This window comes from Schistocerca serialis, chromosome 1, assembly GCF_023864345.2.
Source record: "Schistocerca serialis cubense isolate TAMUIC-IGC-003099 chromosome 1, iqSchSeri2.2, whole genome shotgun sequence".
NCBI classification, from domain to species: domain Eukaryota; kingdom Metazoa; phylum Arthropoda; class Insecta; order Orthoptera; family Acrididae; genus Schistocerca; species Schistocerca serialis.
This window is the reverse complement of record NC_064638.1, coordinates 260,315,148-260,337,817: the sequence shown is the minus strand read 5'-3', so window position 1 is coordinate 260,337,817 and position 22,670 is coordinate 260,315,148. Positions and strand designations below refer to the sequence as shown.

Sequence of the window (22,670 nt, the reverse complement as noted above, 5' to 3'; positions counted from 1 at the left end):
AATATCTGACCATTTTGGCAAAAATTCCAAGATGCAAAACAGTTTGTTCAGGGGAGTGAAAAAGGACTTGCAGAAATTAACATTACAAAAGCTCAAATTTTAACTGTCTTATCTTTGCAGATGATTTAGCAATATTTTCTGAATACATCGCTACTGCAACTGAGGAAATCAACCCGTTGAAAGACACAGTGGAAAAGTCTGGGTTACAAATTGCTTCTGAGAAGACAGAATTCAGAACAAATATAAAAATACTCCATAATTCTTAAGCACAAGGCATGCTAGAATCATCAGTTGTATAATGTGCCAACCAAAGGTGTTACAAGATCAAATTTACTCAGCTCTGTGTGTAAGTATGATAGGCATATCCATTCCTGTACATATTTGCTGTAACATAATACACTTTTACTGAAACTAATTGCACATGCCCTCATTACAATGGCCTAAACAAGATAATTGCAGTTAAGATACCTTACATGCAAGACCCCCCCCCCCCCCAAATGGCATTAACTAGGAAGCTCATTAGATACATAGTATATACATACACAAAATAACCTATTTATAATGGTACAACAGTACTATAAAACATGTCTGTATGAACGTGGAATGATAACAAACTGTGATCCCTCAGATTTTCTCAGGGTGATTTATTAATGGTATGCTTTGGGTCGATACCTTGGCTGAACACCTGAAAGAACATCATTAATAAGAAACCATCTTTTTTTCAAGAATAACTTCAGTAAATTTTGTTAAAAAAGTATTACAATTTTGATAAATAGATACCAGCAGCTATTAAATGGAAAAAGGACAGACAGAATAACATGAAATGAGACAGAAATAGTAAAAGCAAACTCATTAAGTGCGAAAAATTAACTTCTCAGCTGCAAAATAATAAATTTGTAGTTACCTGTGATATTTTATTTGAATCTGATATTTTATTTGAATCTACTGCGATAAATTTTGTTGGTACAGAGTTGATTTCAGGCTTCTTTAAGCCACTTATTCGAATCTGAGATGTACCAGGCATTTCTGTATGAAATTCCTTGGAAAGTGAGGCATTCAGATTTTTCCTTGATGAAGAATCAAAACTGTCTTTAAATGCACTTTGCATAGTTTTAGATACTGGCTTTGTGCCAATAACTTTGGTACTTCTTTCATAAGACTTGTTCATTGTTGCTGTTGCAGAGGCACTTGGCATTTTTATTGTTCGTAAGTCATCATCAGTTATAGATGTTGACAATTCATTTGAATTATACAGTGGTGAATATAACTGTGGACTAGATCTTGAAGCCACACTCAAAGGGTTGCCAAATCCCAATGCTAGTTCTCCATTTGAAACATAACCATAGTTAGGCTGTGGACGGTATGGGTATGGACGTGTGGAATGTTGCATCATACTGTGAGGAGATGCTGCAACAGCCGCTTCAGGAGCTTCCAGACCAAACCTGGTAAGAAAATGCAAACTAAGAAATACTTCATATCATGAAATATGTAATATAAAAGTACATTTACCACATAAAAATACTATATTTAAGTAAATGGTAGAAATGGGTGTTATAGGGGACAATATGTCAGCTACGACTAAATTTACACCTATCAAGCCATTATAATCTGTACTTTTGTAAAAGACAATCTACACACACAACCAATGGAGCTTGCCCCATTTTATTCACAATAAGAGATGTATACAGTATGCTCCTCCGAAACAGTGCAAACTATCTTAAGTCCATGTTCCAAAGCAAAGTTCAGCTGATGCCAGATCAAAGGTCTGCCTGTGACAAATTAACTCTACAATATAAATACTTCAGCCAACCCGATGGCACACTCACCACACACTCCATAGAAGACATTCCAGCTGAGTCAGACTGGGCCTGGGCCAGCTTATAAGATGGATTCTAGTGCGGTCTCATTAGAGGGCATTCATGATAACAATCACCCCCTGGGTAGCAGCAGTAACACAGCTGTTGACAGTAATGCTTTGCCAGCTTTTTGGTTTGCATAGTGACGATTGGGAGGTGCCACAACATCTCCTCCCCTTCTAAGCAGCAAGAAAGCTTCAGAGGGAATTATGTGCAGTGTTAGATATCATTTTCCTTGTGGAGCTGGGTTTTGAAGGTGCAGATACATTATTCTACACGAGTGTTTAAGACCATGTGAAAAGGCATGGTTTGAATGTGTTGAGACCAGTTATGGGCACAAAACTTTTCAAAGTCACAGGAGGACAATAAAACAATTAGAAAGATTCATATGTTCAATGAACTAGAGAAAGAGGCAGTAGTGTCATATTTCAAAGAGAACTTGAAACTTTTAGCTCAGAATAGGAGAATGTTGAGGAATTATAGCTCAAGTTTAAAAGAATAGTTGACCATGCACTGGATAGATATGTACCTAGCTGAACAGTTTATGATGGGAGGGGTCCTCCATAGTATATAATCACTTAAATTTCTAAAGAAACAAAGACTACTGCATAATAGGTGTAAAAGAAAGCACAAGGCTACAGATGGTGAGATGCTGAATGAAATACATTCAGCTGTCAAGAAGACAAAGCGTTAAGCCTTCAGCTCCTGTTGTAGCAGAAAATTATTGAAGTATCTTTCACAAAACCCAAAGAAATTCTGGTTGTATGCAAAGTCTGTCAGTGGTTCCAAAGTTAGTATCCAGACACTCATATGTATGGGTAGGCAGTAACAGTTAAGAGCACTTGTATGCTGGTCTTCAATTGTTTCATGATTTCTTACTTGAAAATCAATGAATAAAAGACTACTCAGACCTAGTTTTCTGACTGAGGAAGACATATTCGATAATTACTGGCAGATACAGCCATTTTGTGTATTACAATTTGAGAATTATTTTGACTTAAGTATTAGTTCTTAAATAATAATCTAACATCATGTCAATGATTTATGTTTCATATTTGCACATCTTTAAGTGGTATGTTATTGTTGCTGGCTAATGGTGAAGCACAATAGGACCTGCATCTTCAGAGTTTATGAATTTATTACTATTAACAAATAAAAATCTTGCCATAACCATTGCTCAGCAAAGTGTACATACACTGCACTGAGCATGACACATCACCAGCTACAGAAGCTAACAAAAAATATACATGAAATTAAATAATAAAAGGATATTAACAAGCTGCCTACAAGCAACTTTGAATCCAGCTATGCTATTGTTTTCTGTGGAAACTCGACAAAAAATACTGTGGATACTAAAAAGACAGAAAAAAATCATTCGAAATATGTGCACTGCAAATCATAAGGAACCATGTCACCCATTGTTAGAAAACTTAAAATATAAGGATGAAAACTGGAAATTTGAGATGGATACAATGTGTTATATATTCTAAGAAATGTCAGTATAGTGTATTATTTATTTTAGTTATATTATTTATTAGTGTAAAAATCATTGTAACTGTATTATAAATTATTGACATGTGTACTGTGTGCAAACCAAATGGATTGTAAATATACATCATGAGATGAATAAACCACAATTCCACAAAATATCTAATTGAATCAGCTTTTACACCACATATAAAAATTAAAAGATATTCTTTAATTGTTATGATATTCTTTGTCAACCATTATTCATTAGTTGTCTAATGTTTTTCAGGATGTAGTTAGTAGTAGATAGTAAGAAATATTCTTTGAATCATTGTATGTCCCCCCTCCATGAACCAGGGACCTTGCCATTGGTGGGGAGGCTAGCATGCCTCAGTGATACAGATAGCCATACCATAGGTGCAACCGCAACAGAGGGGTATCTGTTGAGAGGCCAGACAAACGTGTGGTTCCTGAAGAGGGGCAACAGCCTTTTCAGTAGTTGCAGGGGCAACAGTCTGGATGATTGACTGATCTGGCCTTGTAACAATAACCAAAACGGCCTTGCTGTTGTGGTACTACGAACGGCTGAAAGCAAGGGGAAACTACAGCCATAAATTTGTCCTGACTACAGCCGTAAATTTGTCCTGACGGCATGCAGCTTTACTGTATGGTTAAATGATGATGTCGTCCTCTTGGATAAAATATTCCAGTGGTAAAATAGTCCCCCATTCGGATCTCTGGGAAGGGACTACTCAGGAGGACGTCATTATCAGGGAGAAAGGAAATTGGCATTCTACGGATCAGAATGGAATGTCAGATCCCTTAATCAGGCAGGCAGGTTAGAAAATTTAAAATGGGAAATAGATAGCTCAAAGTTAGATATAGTGGGAATTAGTGAAGTTCGGTGGCAGGAGGAACGAGACTTCTGGCCAGGTGAATACAGGGTTAGAAATACAAAATCAAATAGGGATAATGCAGGAGTAGGTTTAATAATGAATAAAAAAATAGGAATGCGGGTAAGCTACTACAAACAGCATAGTGAACACATTACTGTGGCCAAGACAGATACGAAACCCATGCATACCGCAGTAGTGCAGATTTATATGCCAACTAGCTCCACAGTTGAGGAAGAGATTGATGAAATGTATGATAAGATAAAAGAAATTATTCAGATAGTGAAGGGAGACGAAAATTTAATAGTCATGGGTGACTGGAATTCGATAGCAGGAAAAGAAAGAGAAGGAAACACAGTAGGTGAATATGGATTGGGGGTAAGGAGTGAAAGAGGAAGCCACCTGGTAGAATTTTGCACAGAGCATAACTTAATCATAGCTAACACTTGGTTCAAGAATCATGAAAGAAGGTTGTATACATGGAAGAATCCTGGAGATACTGGAAGGTTTCAGATAGATTATATAATGGTAAGACAGAGATTTAGAAACCAGGTTTTAAATTGTAAGACATTTCCAGGGGCAGATGTGGACTCTGGCCACAATCTATTGGTTATGAACTGTAGATTAAAACTGAAGACACTGCAAAAAGGTGGGAATTTAAGGAGATGAGACCTGGAAAACTGACAGAACCAGAGGGTGTACAGAGTTTCAGGGAGAGCATTAGGGAATGATTGACAAGAATGGGGGAAAGAAATGCAGTAGATGAAGAATGGGTAGCTTTGAGAGATGAAATAGTGAAGGCAGCTGAGGATCAAGTGGGTAAAAATGTGGGGGCTAGTAGAAATCCTTGGGTAACACAAGATATATTGAATTTAATTGATGGAAGGAGAAAATATAAAAATGCAGTAAATGAAGCAGGCAAAAAGGAATACAAACGTCTCAAAAATGAGATCGACAAGAAGTGCAAATTGGCTAAGCAGGGATGACTAGAGGGCAAATGTAAGGATGTAGAGGCATATTTCACTAGGGGTAAGATAGATGCTGCCTCACGAAAATTAAAGAGACCTTTGGAGAAAAGAGAAGTATGAATATCAAGAGCTCAGATGGAAACCCAGTTCTAAGCAAAGAAGGGAAAACCAAAAGGTGGAAGGAGTATATAGAGGGTCTATACAAGGGCGATGTACTTGAGGACAATATTATGGAAATGGAAGAGGATGCAGATGAAGATGAAATGGGAGATATGATACTGCGTGAAGAGTTTGACAGAGCACGGAAAGACCAAAGTCGAAACAAGGCCCCGGGAGTAGACAACATTCCATTAGAACTACTGATGGCCTTGGGAGAGCCAGTCATGACAAAACTCTACCATCTGGTGAGCAAGATGTATGAGACAGGCGAAATACCCACAGACTTCAAGAAGAATATAATAATTCCAATCCCAAAGAAAGCAGGTGTTGACAGATGTGAAAATTACCGAACTATCAGTTTAATAAGTCACAGCTGCAAAATACTAACGCGAATTCTTTACAGATGAATGGAAAAACTGGTAGAAGCGGATCTCGGGGAAGATCAGTTTGGATTCCGTAGAAATGTTGGAACACGTGAGGCAATACTAACCTTACGACTTATCTTAGAAGAAAGATTAAGAAAAGGCAAACCTACGTTCCTAGCATTTGTAGACTTAGAGAAAGCTTTTGACAACGTTAACTGGAATACTCTCTTTCAAATTCTGAAGGTGGCAGGGGTAAAATACAGTGAGCGAAAGACTATTTACAGTTTGCACAGAAAATAGATGGCAGTTATTAGAGTTGAGGGGCATGAAAGGGAAGCAGTGGTTGGGAAGGGAGTGAGACAGGGTTGTAGCCTCCCCCCATGTTATTCAATCTGTATATTGAGCAAGCAGTAAAGGAAACAAAAGAAAAATTTGTAGTAGGTATTAAAATCCATGGAGAAGAAATAAAAACTTTCAGGTTTGCCGATGACATTGTAATTCTGCCAGAGACAGCAATGGACCTGGAAGAGCAGTTGAACGGAATGGACAGTGTCTTTAAAGGAGGATATAAGATGAACATCAACAAAAGCAAAACGAGGATAGTGGAAGGTAGCAAATTAAATTGGGTGATGCTGAGAGAATTAGATTAGGAAATGAAACACTTAAAGTAATAAATTAGTTTTGCTATTTTGGGAGCAGAATAATTGATGGCAGTCGAAATAGAAAGGATATATAATGTAAACTGGCAATGTCAAGGAAATCATTTCTGAAGAAGAGAAATTTGTTAACATCCAGTACAGATTTAAGTGTCAGGAAGTCGTTTCTGAAAGTATTTGTATGGAGTGTAGCCATGTATGGAAGTGAAACGTGGACGATAAATAGTTTAGACAAGAAGAGAATAGAAGCTTTTGAAATGTGGTGCTACAGAAGAATGCTGAAGATTAGATGGGTGGATCACATAACTAATGAGGAGGTACTGAATAGAATTGGGGAGAAGAGAAATTTGCGGCGCAACTTGACTAGAAGAAGGGATCGGTTGGAAGGACAAGTTCTGGGGCATCAAGGGATCACCAATTTAGTATTGGAGGGCAGCGTGAAGGGTAAAAATCATACAGGTAAACTAAGAGATGAATACACTAAGCATATTCAGAAGGGTGTGGGTTGCAGTAGGTACTGGGAGATGAAGAAGCTTGCACAAGATACAGTAACATGGAGAGCTGCATCAAACCAGTCTCTGGACTGAAGACCACTACAACAACATCATTGTATGTATTGTACAACAAAATTTTGTATTTTTTCTGTTTTGTGTACTTAACTATGGAAAACTGGAAAATTAATAAGAAGAAAGGTGCCTGCAGTGCAGGACTTTGTCAGTGAAGCTATAAACCAAGTCTTGGAAAATTATATTGTGCTTATTCCTATGTTCTTTTGTGATCAGTTGTATACAAAGTACAGAACTTTTTTAAGAAGTTCCATGCTGCATAAACTTAATCATGAAGTGTACTAGAGTTAAAAATTTTATTTTTATTCTTTTAATTTTGGGATTAGTATTAGAAGTTAATTAATAATAACAAGCAATTACATATATGTGATAGGATTAGTTAATATTGAATCAATGGTTAGTTAGTGATTTTTCAAACTCATGGAAAATGTTTGACTTATTGTGGTAAAGACTACAAAACAGACAAAGATGGATTAACTGAGGAAGGCAACATTAAGCCAATCACTGAAAATGTTGAGCAAACTGCTCAGATCAGTAAAAAAAAAGATTCAGTGATAGAATATTCCAAAAACTGGAGGTGCTAGCAGGGACGATGTCCACTGAATTGAATCAAGAAGGTGTTTTGTCAGAAAAATTGGAAGATTTGTGAGAAAAACAGGAAGCTTTGCCAACAAAGCAGGAAATTTCCAAAATCCAAGTTGCATTTTTGGAGGAAAATTCCAAAATCCAGCTGCACTAGTGAAGGAAAGATGTGATTTACCAGCTATATGACCAAATAAATTTCTAACAAGATTAATGAATTGAGGTAAGTTCAGGCTGGTTTGCCTGAAGCAATAACAAAACATACAGGAATAACTGTCAGAAACCATTTGTCGATTATGTGAGTGAATTAGAAATTTATAGCTTGAGCAGGAAAGAAAAATCAACAACAGTATGATTTGCATAGAAAACAGTTTGCAACCGAATTTGCAAATTGGGCATCTCGGAAAGACGAATAAACTGCAAAAGAAACCTGACCGTAAAGTTCAGGCTGCAATTGATCATGTCTTAGGTGAGCATGATCTTTCAGCTAACACAGTGAATAACAAGCTACAAGAGATGAAAAACAGTTACGCAAGAATTTTTTGCAATTACATGATGCCATTAGCAAACAAACTGAGATGGTAAATAAAGAATTAGCTGAGGTTAGGGAGGTTCTTATGGTGTCATCGATACATCAAAGAGCAAGTCTCACAGATGGCATGACCACTGACATCACTAGCACGATCAAGTCACTGAGTCCCGAAGGGACTACCCATGACATGGCATATGGGCATGCCTCCAAGGAAGCTTCAGTGTGCCGCCACTGCCAATTAGTATTTACCTCTGACCACAGAGCTCAGTGGGCAGTCTGTATTTGCCTCAAGTCTCATTACTACGGAGCTTATCAAGTGTCCTATAGAGTAGTCAACAAGCTACAATGGGCTCAGTACAGGCTGCCTAATCCATGTGAAAGGACTCTACATATTATTGAACACTTATCAGTGACCTGGACACTATGTTCTTTGTACAGTGTATTGATGTAAGAACACACTCATGGTTGACACCCTCCTATCAAGTCAATTGTCTTACAAAACCAGTATATTTTAGTTAAGATCGTGTCACCATTCTCTACTGTTTTAGGACTGTTTGTTTGTACCTCCAAGCAGTGACACAACATTGGTGACAAGAATTTTGAACTTACAGTGCTGCATTCTTCCCCAATTGAGGGCAATGTTATTGGTTTATATTGTTTTGTGAGCATTAGCTTCAGTGAATTATCCTGTCTGTGCCATCACAAGAACATTCTCTGATGGATGTGGTTCAGTTGCAGGGGCAACAGATCAACAACTGGTGCAGAACATCACTCAACTGACACAGGTACTTGCTGACATAAGTACAGTCACACCTTAATACCAATAATTTCATGGCCAGCAAGAAGACTAGGCTGAATACCATGCTCAACTTAAAGCCCATTTCTCTACTTGCAACATAAAAGATATGAAGCATATGGGTGTTGAAGTGTTTTGGTTAAGCATCAAACTGTTTCTGGACTCTGATTCAGAGGAAGTTGATTATGAGCAGTTACTTCAGAAGTTAGATGAGCACTTTGATTCTCAGGTGCATGTAGCAGCTGCCAGATACAAGTATTTTAAGCTTAGGAAGCAATCTGTTCACACAAATAAATTGTGGGTTGTGGAACTAAGAGGTTTTTGTTGTATCACCTGGTAATCAATTCCTCAGCACATCAGCCAGGCTGTGACAGCAGCTATCCTTTATGATCGGGGCTGTTTACCACAGAGTTACACATTGCCTCCATAGCATCTGTCAGCACCAACGTCACTAACAGGCAGTGTGCCTGTTACAGCAGAGAGCAATGTTAGCAGGGCACTAATTTGGTATGCTAGGTCACATGCCCTCGCAGCCCCATCAGGATATCCATCCACTCCAGACTATTTACGTCACCGCACAAACTCCGTTACACCCTATGTCTCAAGTCAGCAGTACCAGCAGTTCCACCCACCTGCAAAACAGTTCAGTTCCAGCACTACCATTTGGCAGTACCAGCAGTCTCAGTACTCCACACCAGAAAGCATGGCCCAGCTCATCCTGGTCTGCGCCAGCAGCACATCAGCTGTTATATGCCAGCAGCATTGGCCCAGTAACATCACAGGTCTTCACACCACTGCCCACTTCAACTCTCGAGTGTAAGCACATCACAGACAATGTCACAGGAGAGATATTTCTGTCATACGTAGTTGTGTGGATATTCATTCAAGGACATTATAACTGAGTTTCATGTTGTTAATAAAGTTAGTCTTTTAAAAGTGTCTTCAATCTCTCCTCAGAATGAGGACACTTCAGTCATTGCAAATTTAAGTGTTCATGTGGATTACTCTATAGTGATGTCATACTCTGTGATGCAGTTACTCAAAATGTATGAGATGCTCGCTTAAGTGCTCCTATTTTGAAGACATTTAATCCTGATTTAGAAACTCTGCTTTCTGTCACTGAGTCTCAGAAAACTGTAGTCATAGCAGAGGCAGGTTTAGAGATTCCAGTCTTTCCTGTAGTTCAAAGTGGACACCACACTCAGTTCTCTAAGCAGACGGAAGTCAAATGGTAGGTAAAGCCAAGGGTTAAAAACAGTCAAAGGGGCCATGCACACACTGCATTTCAGTGCGGTACAAAGGAATCATGCCTGCACAGAGCGCAACTGAAAACAATGCCCATTCAGGGAGGTGCAGTGCTTTTCCTGTGGGAGGTATGACCACATTCAAACAGTGTGTTTGAGAAACAGTCATGCCAGGTGGCAGTCAGACTCCAGTTCACAGTGTCCCTCAACAGAGGTAATTTTAGAGTAAAGGGACAAAGTTATAAAATGAGAGTTGGAACCACCAGAAGAAAGCCATGTTAAAACCAGGCCATCAAGTTGTCGCAACCGGTGATGGAATTACATAGTCAGTGACTTTGCAACACTTCTGTGATGGCAAACACTCTTGCTGCCAATGTGACACAGCCTGCAGGAGTATTGCAACCCAATTATAATAGCTTGGGGGGGGGGGGGGGGGGGGGTTTACTGACATGTTCCGGATGATTCGGTGTGACACACTACACACTAAACATGGGAAACACCAGAAATCAGCACAAAGAAGCAGTATTTAAGGAAACTTGAACCAGCCTGTCATCGTTGAAAAACTGGTCAGTGATAGATTTTGAACCTGTGTTACTCTGCACTGTGCCTATGATGCAGGCACTTCTGCCTCAACCAGCGCATTAACTGCTGCCTGCTTCCTAAGCCTCTGGGCACCAGGGGCAGCTCAGCACTTGGCTGCCATCTCTGGAGTATGGTGGGAGATTCCCAGCGATCTCTGCCCTCCCCAGGGCACCAACAGAAGACCATTATGCCCCAAACCCATGAGCATGATGCAGCCCAATGTCCTTGTAGCCACCGCCGCCAACCACGCTCATTATGACCAGGAACCTGGCAATACAGCATCAACAGCCCATCAGCAGAATGCGCAGTTAGCAGCTAGAGGCTACTGCCTTGGGGAGACACCATCACATTCTCCACACTGCCCAATAATGGTTGTAATCGAGCCCCAATAAACAAGTCATTGTAACCATTACTGAACTTTCTTCAGATGCCCAACACACTCCCTCAACGGAGAATCCTAGCCCACACTAAGCTATCAGATCCATCCTGTTATAACTGGTGTCACAACAACTGCTGAGGGTGAACATAAAGGAGAGTATGTACAGCCAGAAGACAGCAGCCAGAACACTGAATCTCCTGATGCAGGGGTGTCTTATGCAAAAATATGAATCAGTACCGAATTCAGTGTTTTGTCTGAGCCTGTATGGTTATTTTCCTGTTCTTTCTTCATTACTTCATTTTTTGGGTATACTGATACTTGGGCTGGTAGTAAGAAGGCAATATGGAGAAAGAAGTTTCACCTCAGGACGCTATTCAGTAGGTAATAAATCAAGTAGCCCAGTAACCTGCATAATTAGGACAACTAATGGAGGAAATGAGGGAATGGATGCTTCCTATTACACCTATCCTAGATACCAACAGCACTGCATTGGTTGCATCATTTTCCGGTAAATCAGGGGAGGATACCTTTTTATTTTTTGATCATTTGGACATAGCCCCTAGGTTGGAAAATTGGATTAATGAGTAAACAGTTGATTATAGCCCAGCTACATAAATTAGCAGGGGATGCTAACACATATGTGATGTCCCATGAAAAGTTAAGGGAAGCGCAGTTGTTCAATGTCTTCAGGAAAGTGTTTGTAGACGGATAGAGGAGGAAGAACACATTGACCTGCTACTGTGAGCAACTTAAAAGTATGTTTCAAAAGTATGGGGAATGAATATACAGTCTTGTACACTGTATTCGCAAAATTAATGTCAGTACATATGAGCTCACAGACGATGATAATGCTAACAAAGCCAACATGCAGGAAGCTGCGCAGAGAGCACTTGACATGTCTTTACGGGGTTACAGGCACAAATGTCTTAAAGATTTCAGATGGAATTTCCAAAAACTCTAAACAACACTGTAGAAACAGCATTACTGCTAGCCAAAATTGATGAGATCGCCAAGATCGTACTTAATATAGACAATAGATGTTTTAGCTGTGGACATAGGGGTTTATGAAGCATAATTGCAGAAAATGGCAGTGCCAGATACGTGGTCGGTTTGGATATTTGAACAGTATTGTAAGGACAGAAATTCACAGAGGCATGGAAGGCCACATAGTTTAACAGGGCAGGGGGCAATGTGTCCACTGTATAATGCTCCCTGTAAGAGTTAGCACAAGTGGGAAATCAGTAGCAACCTTTTTCCTGACAGGTTATATAAAAGGAAAATTGTGTAAATTTTTATTAGATACTGGATCTCCAGTACCTGTGGCAATTAAGGGTATACTTGGTAAAGTGAAATTAAATCTGCCACACTGGGCATTAAGCAGTGTAGGTTGGGGTTGTGTAAGTTTACTGAGTTCAACAATAATAGGTTTCCGAGTGGGGGGAGGTAATTTCTGTGATGAGGTAGAAGTTCTTCCCTTACTCAGCAGTGGCTATGAAGTCTTACTCGGTTTAGTTTCTAGTTGCACTTCGCACCTAAGTTGACTTGGAACAGTGTATAGTAGTTTCATCTTGGCTCTACAGCCAGAAACCATTGCTCTTATGAGGTTCACCACTAGGCCCGAGGCAGCCATTCAAATTGCACACAAGATCTCTTAAAGTCAACTCGTGCAATATCATAACAAAAGGTACAAGAAAGATAATCTGGGTTGATGTAGGAGCTGATTTGCTGGTGAATTCTTTGTATGTTGTTGAACTTTTATCTGAAAATGAAGAACTGGACAAGGTGAAGTGTTTTGCACATAGTTTATTCAACACAGAGAAAATTGAAGGAAGCATGATACCTTTACCCCTGAGGAGGTACAGCTAGCATGCAGTGCCCTGAGAGTTAATTTAGAAGTACTTGATGAAGACAAATAGGACAGGAATTTCATGTTAAATTACAGAACACTGGCACAGTCAGTCAGCTTGACCGCACTGAGAAATAAAATACCTCCTTAGAGACCATTAATTATCCAGTTGGCTATTTCTTAATATCTGCATGTGTAACTGAATTTTGATTTTGTTGGGGGGGGGGGGGTGATGAACTGTAGCAAATTGGAAACACTCCATCTGTTATTTTTTCTACTCCCATCAATAATCAATATGTTTTTGATTTTTATTTTATTTTCAATACAATTACCAATGAGTTTTTCTACATTCCAAAAACTGCACATATTTCACAAGGCAAATTACTGTTAATACTTGTGGTTCATCCTAACAAAATTTAAAATATTCTATTTTCAAATGATTATATAGCTTCTGAAATCAATAAATATATTTTTGCTAGTTTTGAACTCTTTCACATACAACTAATTTGACCAAAAAACAGCTCTAGAAGTACACAACTTACTTTTATTGTCAAAAATTCATAAAGCAACATATTTATAATAGAATGAACATAATTATTACCATTGTACACAAAAATTCAATTTTTATAATCATTGTTGGCCAGAAGGGAGGTGGTTCATTTTTTGTACCACCATGCATCAAGATGCATGATAGTCTTGGAAGCATGTCTTCCTTTTCCCTAAGCATAGAGGAACCTTACACACACTACACATCCAGTCGGTGTGAATTTGTTGTTTCTTGGAATTACATGCTGCACATCTCCTCCTTGTAGATCTTTCTGGCCGATGAGATGAACTTTCAAGACGCACAGATTTTGGAACATTGGGTTTCTTCTTATTGAACTGGAGATGGCTGCTCAGACTTCACTTTTTACCTCTTGAAGCTACCAAGGCAGGTGCCACTAAATCCCTTGCGATTTCTCTTCTGAAGTCCTTCTGAATCATCTTAGGCAACTTCATTTCTTTATGGATGATGAAAGCATTCACCACAGTGGCATAAATAAACTACCAAAATATTCTGTGCCACCACTTTCTACACTTTCTGTCAGTTTCATATACGCCCTTCAGCTGGTCAAATTTATCTACACAATTCATGTTGGCATTGTAATTGGAGAGAGCAATCAGGCAAGAAACTTTTATTTCATTTCCATCTTTTTCCTTTCTTGTAACCTCTGTTGTTTGAGTTGGGTCATGAAAATTTGAAAGCAGATGGACAGCTCTCTTATCTTTCCACTTCATCACACTAAGGCCTGTATTGTTAGTAGCCCAATCATAGTCACCCCTTTTCATTTCCTTGTCACTTTTCAGCATAGGTAAAGATTTTCTACTTGGATTCACTGTACCACAAGCATGTATTTTGTTTTCTTTCAAATCTCAAAGGAGATCTGGGCTACTGAAATAATTATCAAAGTAAACTCAGTGATCCTTACCTTTAACATTTTCAATGAGGTCTTTCAGAGCTCTTTCTCCCAATTCCTTTTCCACAGCATTATCTTTCTTTCCTGTGTAAATATCCAATTTCCATGCATAGCAAGATTTGTCTGCTAGTATCCACACCTTGTAGCCTCTCTTGATAGGCTTCTTTGATAAGTACTGTTTTATAGGAGATCTTCCTTTAAATTTAATCATAGATTCATCCACTGCCATACAGTCATTTGGATTAAGTGCTTTCTGAAAGTTATGCGAAATTCTTTCTAGGAAAAGACGCAACTTATAAAGTTTATCATAGTTGGTGTCCCCTCGTTGTGGCATTTTACTATTTTCATTCAAATGTAAGTTGGTGAGAAACCATTCGAAATGCCTCCTTGACATCAGCTGGCTCACATAACTATCACGTAGATCAGCACTTGAACTGCAGTAGTCTCTGTAACTAGGAAGTGGTTTTATGCCCATTGAGATATTTATCCCTAAGAAAGTTTTTAATTCTTCCATGGATGCTGGCACATACGGTTTACCAGTAGTCAGAGATGACTGTTGCGCATATAAGTTCGTCTGAAGCAAAAATAAATCCATAATATCATCTGAAAGCAGAACTCCAAATAACTGATATGGTGTTGGTGTGCCTAACTCCACAATAAAAACACTGGGACCACACTGGCAAGTAAATACAGGGGCATCAGCAGGGCATTCAGTTTTGCTCCACTTATGTTCAGTCTTTGACTAATGATCAGCAATCTCAGATGGAGTCTGATGCACTGTGACGGTTTGACTTAGCTCAGTCTCTGGTGGCCTAATTACTGAAACGGTAGCTGGGCACTCATCCTGAGAATCACTTGACGTATCAGAATCAAACAGAATAGTTTTGGATGTAGTTGGTTCAAGACAATAAGAATTGTCATTGGTGTCATTACTGTCCCCACTATCAAATGATATGTCAGATGGAATATCCTCTTCAATGGCTTTCAAAATTTCAGACTCAGTCAGCTTTCTCTGACCCCTCATTATTACTGAAAAGTAAAGAGTAAGATTTACCTATGTTTGAAGTAGACTGACTGTTGTAGTACAGTGGTACATATTTTGAACAGATGAATAATTAGCTACATTTTAATAATTTCTCATAGAAATAATCTGAACAACACAAAAAACTACAATAAACAAATGTACTTACATATTCCAATAGAAATTTTGTTGGAAACTTCCGTTAGCAGGTAACAAATAACAATGTTGCACAAACAATGTCTCCACAGTGTACTTGAGCACACCTGACGAAGAAATATGAAGTACTGGTGCTGCTACAAGAACCCAGTAACAACTGCCATCTGGTGCATACACCTAAGAACTACAAAGAACATGCCCTGCTAGTAGTTCAAGTAATCTACAATGAGAATGCGCTGTTCTACGCATCCAAATTGGTGGTACAAATAATGTACCACCGTACAACCTCGGTGCAACACAAGGTGGTACACAAATTGTACCTCCAGACTTGAAAGAGTTAAATAATCAAACCCCACCCAAAATCCTCAGTCTTGTGTGCACTAGTATGCAAGGAACATCTCTGTTGGTATCTGTAATAATGTTCCAAAGTCTGCGGTCTGAAAGCTGACAAGCAACATCTATGTCGAGAAAATCCACACCCAACTGTCATATTGCTAACGTCTATTTGTAAAAAGTGCAGAAGAAAGTCTGGGCTCAGATATAGTAATGGTACCACTTGTATGTAACTAGTCCATATGAAGTCTGCACCTAGCTACCAAATGTGTGACATCTTTATGCAACACTGGCAAGTAAAGTTCATATTCAGAAAGAAGACATAAAATATCTAAATGTAACTGTTCCATAAAGTTTACTCACTATTTTAGTCACATTGTTGACTTCCACCATGATGAAAATGTGTATTATGATACATTGCCACAGAGTGTGTTAGGTTATTGTGTTGATTCTTTGTTCCTGTGTTATGTGGCTAGGATATTCTATAAGAACTGCAGTAAGAGATTATTGTCGTTCTGAGAACTATGGCTCACTATAATGCTTGCACAAGTGCCACAATTGTTTATATCTGGAGAGAGAAGTGTGTACAACATGTGTGAATGTGAAACTGTACCTGTTCATTGCACTGTCGACAGTGCTAATAAATGTGTGGAAGAACAACATATTCTAACATCAGCATAGTGTAAGTCATAAATATGAGTACAGAAAACAGTTTTCTGCTATCTGACGAACATGTCAAGCTACAAGACGCCGAAGACTGGACAGAATATGCAAGCAGGGCACTGTCACATTTGATGCCCCAGTTTTCAGTGCATATCACAGCAAAAGCAATGTGTTAATTAACTCACATGAGTGTGAAAACATTGACATGTGAACATTATGAACTGATGGACAATAAAAATAAGATAAGAAATGAGTAAGGAAAGATAGACTTGCAAGCACAGTGTCAGTCAACATTAGTATGTGGCAAAGGTGTACCTAGACAGTGGGACAGTGCAAATAATATTAATGGAAGAACATAATGAATCTCCGAGATGTGAAGGCAAACAACAACCACGTGCTGCCCTGGTGGATTCATATTCTTTCAGCCAATACAGAGATAGGGTCAGAGAGCACTACTGCCAGAGGGAACAGCCAATCGGTGGAGACTAGCCAATACCTACACAGCAACACGGAAATATATATGGATTTCTAGAAGACAATAGTTTGACAGCAGCTGCATTCTACTCTGAAATAATCTAAGATAAAAGTGTTCTTGTTAGCAAATGTTGTGTACTATCTGGTCACAACGAGTGACAAAAAGGAAAATGACAGTGTGTTTAATTTTAAGGAACAAATGGTAAAAATCAACAGTAAACCTTGTAATGGCAATATATTTGAAGATACATGTTGTTGTTGTTGTGGTCTTCAGTCCTGAGACTGGTTTGATGCAGCTCTCCATGCTACTCTATCCTGTGCAAGCTTCTTCATCTCCCAGTACCTACTGCAACCTACATCCTTCTGAATCTGCTTAGTGTATTGATCTCTTGGTCTCCCTCTACGATTTTTACCCTCCACGCTGCCCTCCAATGCTAAATTTGTGATCCCTTGATGCCTCAAAACATGTCCTACCAACCGATCCCTTCTTCTACTCAAGTTGTGCCACAAACTTCTCTTCTCCCCAATCCTATTCAATACCTCCTCATTAGTTACGTGATCTACCCACCTTATCTTCAGCATTCTTCTGTAGCACCACATTTCTAAAGCTTCTATTCTCTTCTTGTCCAAACTGGTTATCGTCCATGTTTCACTTCCATACATGGCTACACTCCATACAAATACTTTCAGAAACGACTTCCTGACACTTAAATCTATACTCGATGTTAACAAATTTCTCTTCTTCGGAAATGATTTCCTTGCCATTGCCAGTCTACATTTTATACCCTCTCTACTTCGACCATCATCAGTTATTTTACTCCCTAAATAGCAAAACTCCTTTACTACTTTAAGTGTCTCATTTCCTAATCTAATCCCCTCAGCATCACCCGATTTAATTTGACTACATTCCATTATCCTTGTTTTGCTTTTGTTGATGTTCATCTTATATCCTCCTTTAAAGACACTGTCCATTCCGTTCAACTGCTCTTCCAACTCCTTTGCTGTCTCTGACAGAATTACAATGTCATCGGCGAACCTCAAAGTTTTTACTTCTTCTCCATGAATTTTAATACCTACTCCGAATTTTTCTTTTGTTTCCTTTACTGCTTGCTCAATATACAGATTGAATAACATCGGGGAGAGGTTACAACCCTGTCTCACTCCTTTCCCAACCACTGCTTCCCTTTCATGCCCCTCGACTCTTATAACTGCCATCTGGTTTCTGTACAAATTGTAAATAGCCTTTCGCTCCCTGTATTTTACCCCTGCCACCTTCAGAATTTGAAAGAGAGTATTCCAGTTAACGTTGTCAAAAGCTTTCTCTAAGTCTACAAATGCTAGGAACGTAGGTTTGCCTTTTCTTAATCTTTCTTCTAAGATAAGTCGTAAGGTTAGTATTGCCTCACGTGTTCCAACATTTCTACGGAATCCAAACTGATCTTCCCCGAGGTCCGCTTCTACCAGTTTTTCCATTCCTCTGTAAAGAATTCGCGTTAGTATTTTGCAGCTGTGACTTATTAAACTGATAGTTCGGTAATTTTCACATCTGTCAACACCTGCTTTCTTTGGGATTGGAATTATTATATTCTTCTTGAAGTCTGTGGGTATTTCGCCTGTCTCATACATCTTGCTCACCAGATGGTAGAGTTTTGTCATGACTGGCTCTCCCAAGGCCATCAGTAGTTCTAATGGAATGTTGTCTACTCCCGGGGCCTTGTTTCGACTTTGGTCTTTCCGTGCTCTGTCAAACTCTTCACGCAGTATCTTATCTCCCATTTCATCTTCATCTACATCCTCTTCCATTTCCATAATATTGTCCTCAAGTACATCGCCCTTGTATAAACCTTCTATATACTCTTTCCACCTTTCTGCCTTCCCTTCTTTGCTTAGAACTGGGTTGCCATCTGAGCTCTTGATATTCATACAAGTGGTTCTCGTCTCTCCAAAGGTCTCTTTAATTCTCCTGTAGGCATTATCTATCTTACCCCTAGTGAGACAAGCCTCTACATCCTTACATTTGTCCTCTAGCCATCCCTGCTTAGCCATTTTGCACTTCCTGTCGATCTCATTTTTGAGACGTTTGTATTCCTTTTTGCCTGCTTCATTTACTGCATTTTTATATTTTCTCCTTTCATCAATTAAATTCAATATTTCTTCTGTTACCCAAGGATTTCTATTAGCCCTCGTCTTTTTACGTACTTGATCCTCTGCTGCCTTCACTACTTCATCCCTCAGAGCTACCCATTCTTCTTCTACTGTATTTCTTTCCCCCATTCCTGTCAATTGTTCCCTTATGCTCTCCCTGAAACTCTGTACAACCTCTGGTTCTTTCAGTTTATCCAGGTCCCATCTCCTTAAATTCCCGCCTTTTTGCAGTTTCTTCAGTTTCAATCTGCAGCTCATAACCAATAGATTGTGGTCAGAATCCACATCTGCCCCTGGAAATGTCTTACAATTTAAAACCTGGTTCCTAAATCTCTGTCTTACCATTATGTAATCTATCTGATACCTTTTAGTATCTCCAGGATTCTTCCAGGTATACAACCTTCTTTCATGATTCTTGAACCAAGTGTTAGCTATGATTAAGTTATGCTCTGTGCAAAATTCTACAAGGCGGCTTCCTCTTTCATTTCTTAGCCCCAATCCATATTCACCTACTATGTTTCCTTCTCTCCCTTTTCCTACTGACGAATTCCAGTCACCCATGACTATTAAATTTTCGTCTCCCTTCACTACCTGAATAATTTCTTTTATCTCGTCATACATGTCATCAATTTCTTCATCATCTGCAGAGCTAGTTGGCATATAAACTTGTACTACTGTAGTAGGCGTGGGCTTTGTGTCTATCTTGGCCAATATAATGCGTTCACTATGCTGTTTGTAGTAGCTAACCCGCACTCCTATTTTTTTATTCATTATTAAACCTACTCCTGCATTACCCCTATTTGATTTTGAATTTATAACCCTGTAATCACCTGACCAAAAGTCTTGTTCCTCCTGCCACCGAACTTCACTAATTCCCACTATATCTAACTTTAACCTATCCATTTCCCTTTTTAAATTTTCTAACCTACCTGCCCGATTAAGGGATCTGACATTCCACGCTCCGATCCGTAGAATGCCAGTTTTCTTTCTCCTGATAACGACGTCCTCTTGAGTAGTCCCCGCCCGGAGATCCGAATGGGGGACTATTTTACCTCCGGTATATTTTACCCAAGAGGACGCCATCATCATTTAATCATACAGTAAAGCTGCATGCCCTCGGGAGAAATTACGGCCGTAGTTTCCCCTTGCTTTCAGCCGTTCGCAGTACCAGCACAGCAACGCCGTTTTGGTTAATGTTACAAGGCCAGATCAGTCAATCATCCAGACTGTTGCCACTGCAACTACTGAAAAGGCTGCTGCCCCTCTTCAGGAACCACATGTTTGTCTGGCCTCTCAACAGATACCCCTCCGTTGTGGTTGCACCTACGGTACGGCCATCTGTATCGCTGAGGCACGCAAGTCTCCCCACCAACAGCAAGGTCCATGGTTCATGAAGATACATATCAGGAACAAAAATTCATAAAGGAACAGAGTGCAGTAATTAAAAGTGAGCTTCAGAATCATGGTGGGGTAAATTAGAAGAAGTAACCCTTTATGGTGACGTAACAGATAGTCAACTAGCTGACAAAATATCAAGGACTTCACCTAACAAATATTGTGATTACATACAGACAAATATGAAGTAGGAATGATGAGTAATATAAATGTAGAATTAATGGGACAATCTGAAAGGCATTTGGAACAGGGTGTTTGGATGAATAATAACAAGCAGAGTTTAGTGGAGCTGTTAATGGAAATGAATCAAAATATACATACCAAGAACAAAACAATGGAAATTCCAGGTCAGAATATCAACAATTATGAAAAGGATAGATTGTTAATCAGCCTGAAGATGACACACTGAGTTGCAGGCAGGAACAATGAAAAGACTGTTATACATTTAGCTTTCGGCAAAAGTCTTCTTCAGAAAAGAAAGAATACACACATTCACACAAGCAGGCACCCCTCAAGCACACGTGACCATTATTTACAGCTGATCTAGCCAGACTGTAACTGTTGCGTTGAATGAAAGCAGCAGTCAGGAGTGGTACAAGGAAGGGGAAGGGATAGCAGGGTACGAGTGGGGGAATAGAAGAAAGATGTCTGGCAGAACAAGCAGAGATTAGAAGGCACCAGAACAAGGCTGCCTGATGCAGTGTCATGGGGCTGTAGAGGATGGGGAAGGGGAAATGGGGGGTCAGAAAAGGAGGCGATCAGAAAGGGGAGAAGACTGGTGGTTGCATTGTCAGAGAGCTGTGCACAGTGAGGGTGAGGGGATGTGAATTGTGAGAAGGTATAGGACAGAGGGGGTGGGGGGATTTTGGGTGGAAGGTGTGGGGGCAGTACATTATGGTAGGTTGTAGTTGGGATGATTTCTGGGGCGGAGAATGTGTTGTAAAGTTAACATCCATCTGCGCAGTTCAGAAAACCTGGAGGTGGAGGGGAGGATCCAGATGGCCTGGCTGAGAAGCAACCATTGAAATCCAGTATGTTACATTCAGTTGCATGTTGCGCACTGGTTTACTTTATATTTGTCCACAGTTTGGCAGTGCATCCATCTTGGTGGACAGCTGGTTAGCCATCATACTAACAAAAAGCTGGGCAATGATTGCAGTAGAGCTGGTATATGAAATGTCTGCTTTTACAGGTGGCCCAGCCTCTGATGGAGTAGCATAAGTCTGTGACAGGACTGGAATAGGAAGTGCTGGGTAGGTCAATTGGGCAGGTCTTACACGTGGAGCTTCCACAGAGATATGACCCCTGTAACAAGGGCCTGGGATTGGGAGTGGTGTAAGGATGGACTAGGATGTTATGGAGGTTGGGTGGTCAACAGAACACATCCTTAGGAGGGATGGGAAGGATCTTGGGTAGAACGTCCATCATTTCAGGTCATGTACGAGGGCCGTTCAGAAAGTAACCTCCGGTTGATTTTAAAAAATACACCAAGTTAAATAAAAATATTTTAATATATACATCTTACAACTACATCTTTGCACTATTTTTCTACATAGTCTCCATAGCGATTGAGGCACTTATCGTATCTCTTCACAAGCTTTGAAATTCCTTCTGCATAAAAATCACCCGCTTGTGCCTGGAGCCAGCCTGTGACCGCATCTTTGAGCTCTTCGTCGTCGTCAAACCGCTGTGACCCGAGCCATTTCTTCAAATGCATGAAGAGGTGATAATCACTTGGCGCCAGGTCTGGGCTGTAAGGTGGATGGTTGATAACGTCCCACTTGAAGGACTCAAGAAGGGCCGTTGTTCTGCGAGCAGAGTGAGGACGGGCGTTATCGTGCAAAAAAACGATGCCGGAAGTCAGCATACCACGGCGTTTGTTCTGTATAGCCCGTCGTAACTTTTTTATTGTTTCACAGTACACGTCTTGATTAATGGTCGTACCACGTTCCATGAATTCAACCAACAACACCCCTTTGGCATCCCAAAACACCGTTGCCATCAGTTTTCTGGCAGAAAAATCTTGCGAGGCTTTTCTTGGTTTGGTAGGCGAATTTGAATGTGCCCACATCTTTGATTGTTCTTTTGTCTCAGGGTTCACGTACTTAATTCAGGTTTCGTCACCGGTCACGATT

At 39.8% G+C, this 22,670-nt stretch overlaps 1 protein-coding gene across 2 annotated transcripts in view; it reads right to left on the bottom strand.

Annotated features, from left to right (window-relative positions):
* Positions 1–22,670, bottom strand: part of LOC126467228 (spermatogenesis-associated protein 22) — a 222,407-nt gene that overhangs the window by 43,457 nt on the left and 156,280 nt on the right. For both annotated transcript variants that reach the window (XM_050096446.1, XM_050096447.1), the window contains exon 3: positions 905–1,442. In XM_050096446.1, the coding sequence (XP_049952403.1) occupies positions 905–1,442 (538 nt within the window). The remainder of the gene's footprint in view (positions 1–904; positions 1,443–22,670) is intronic.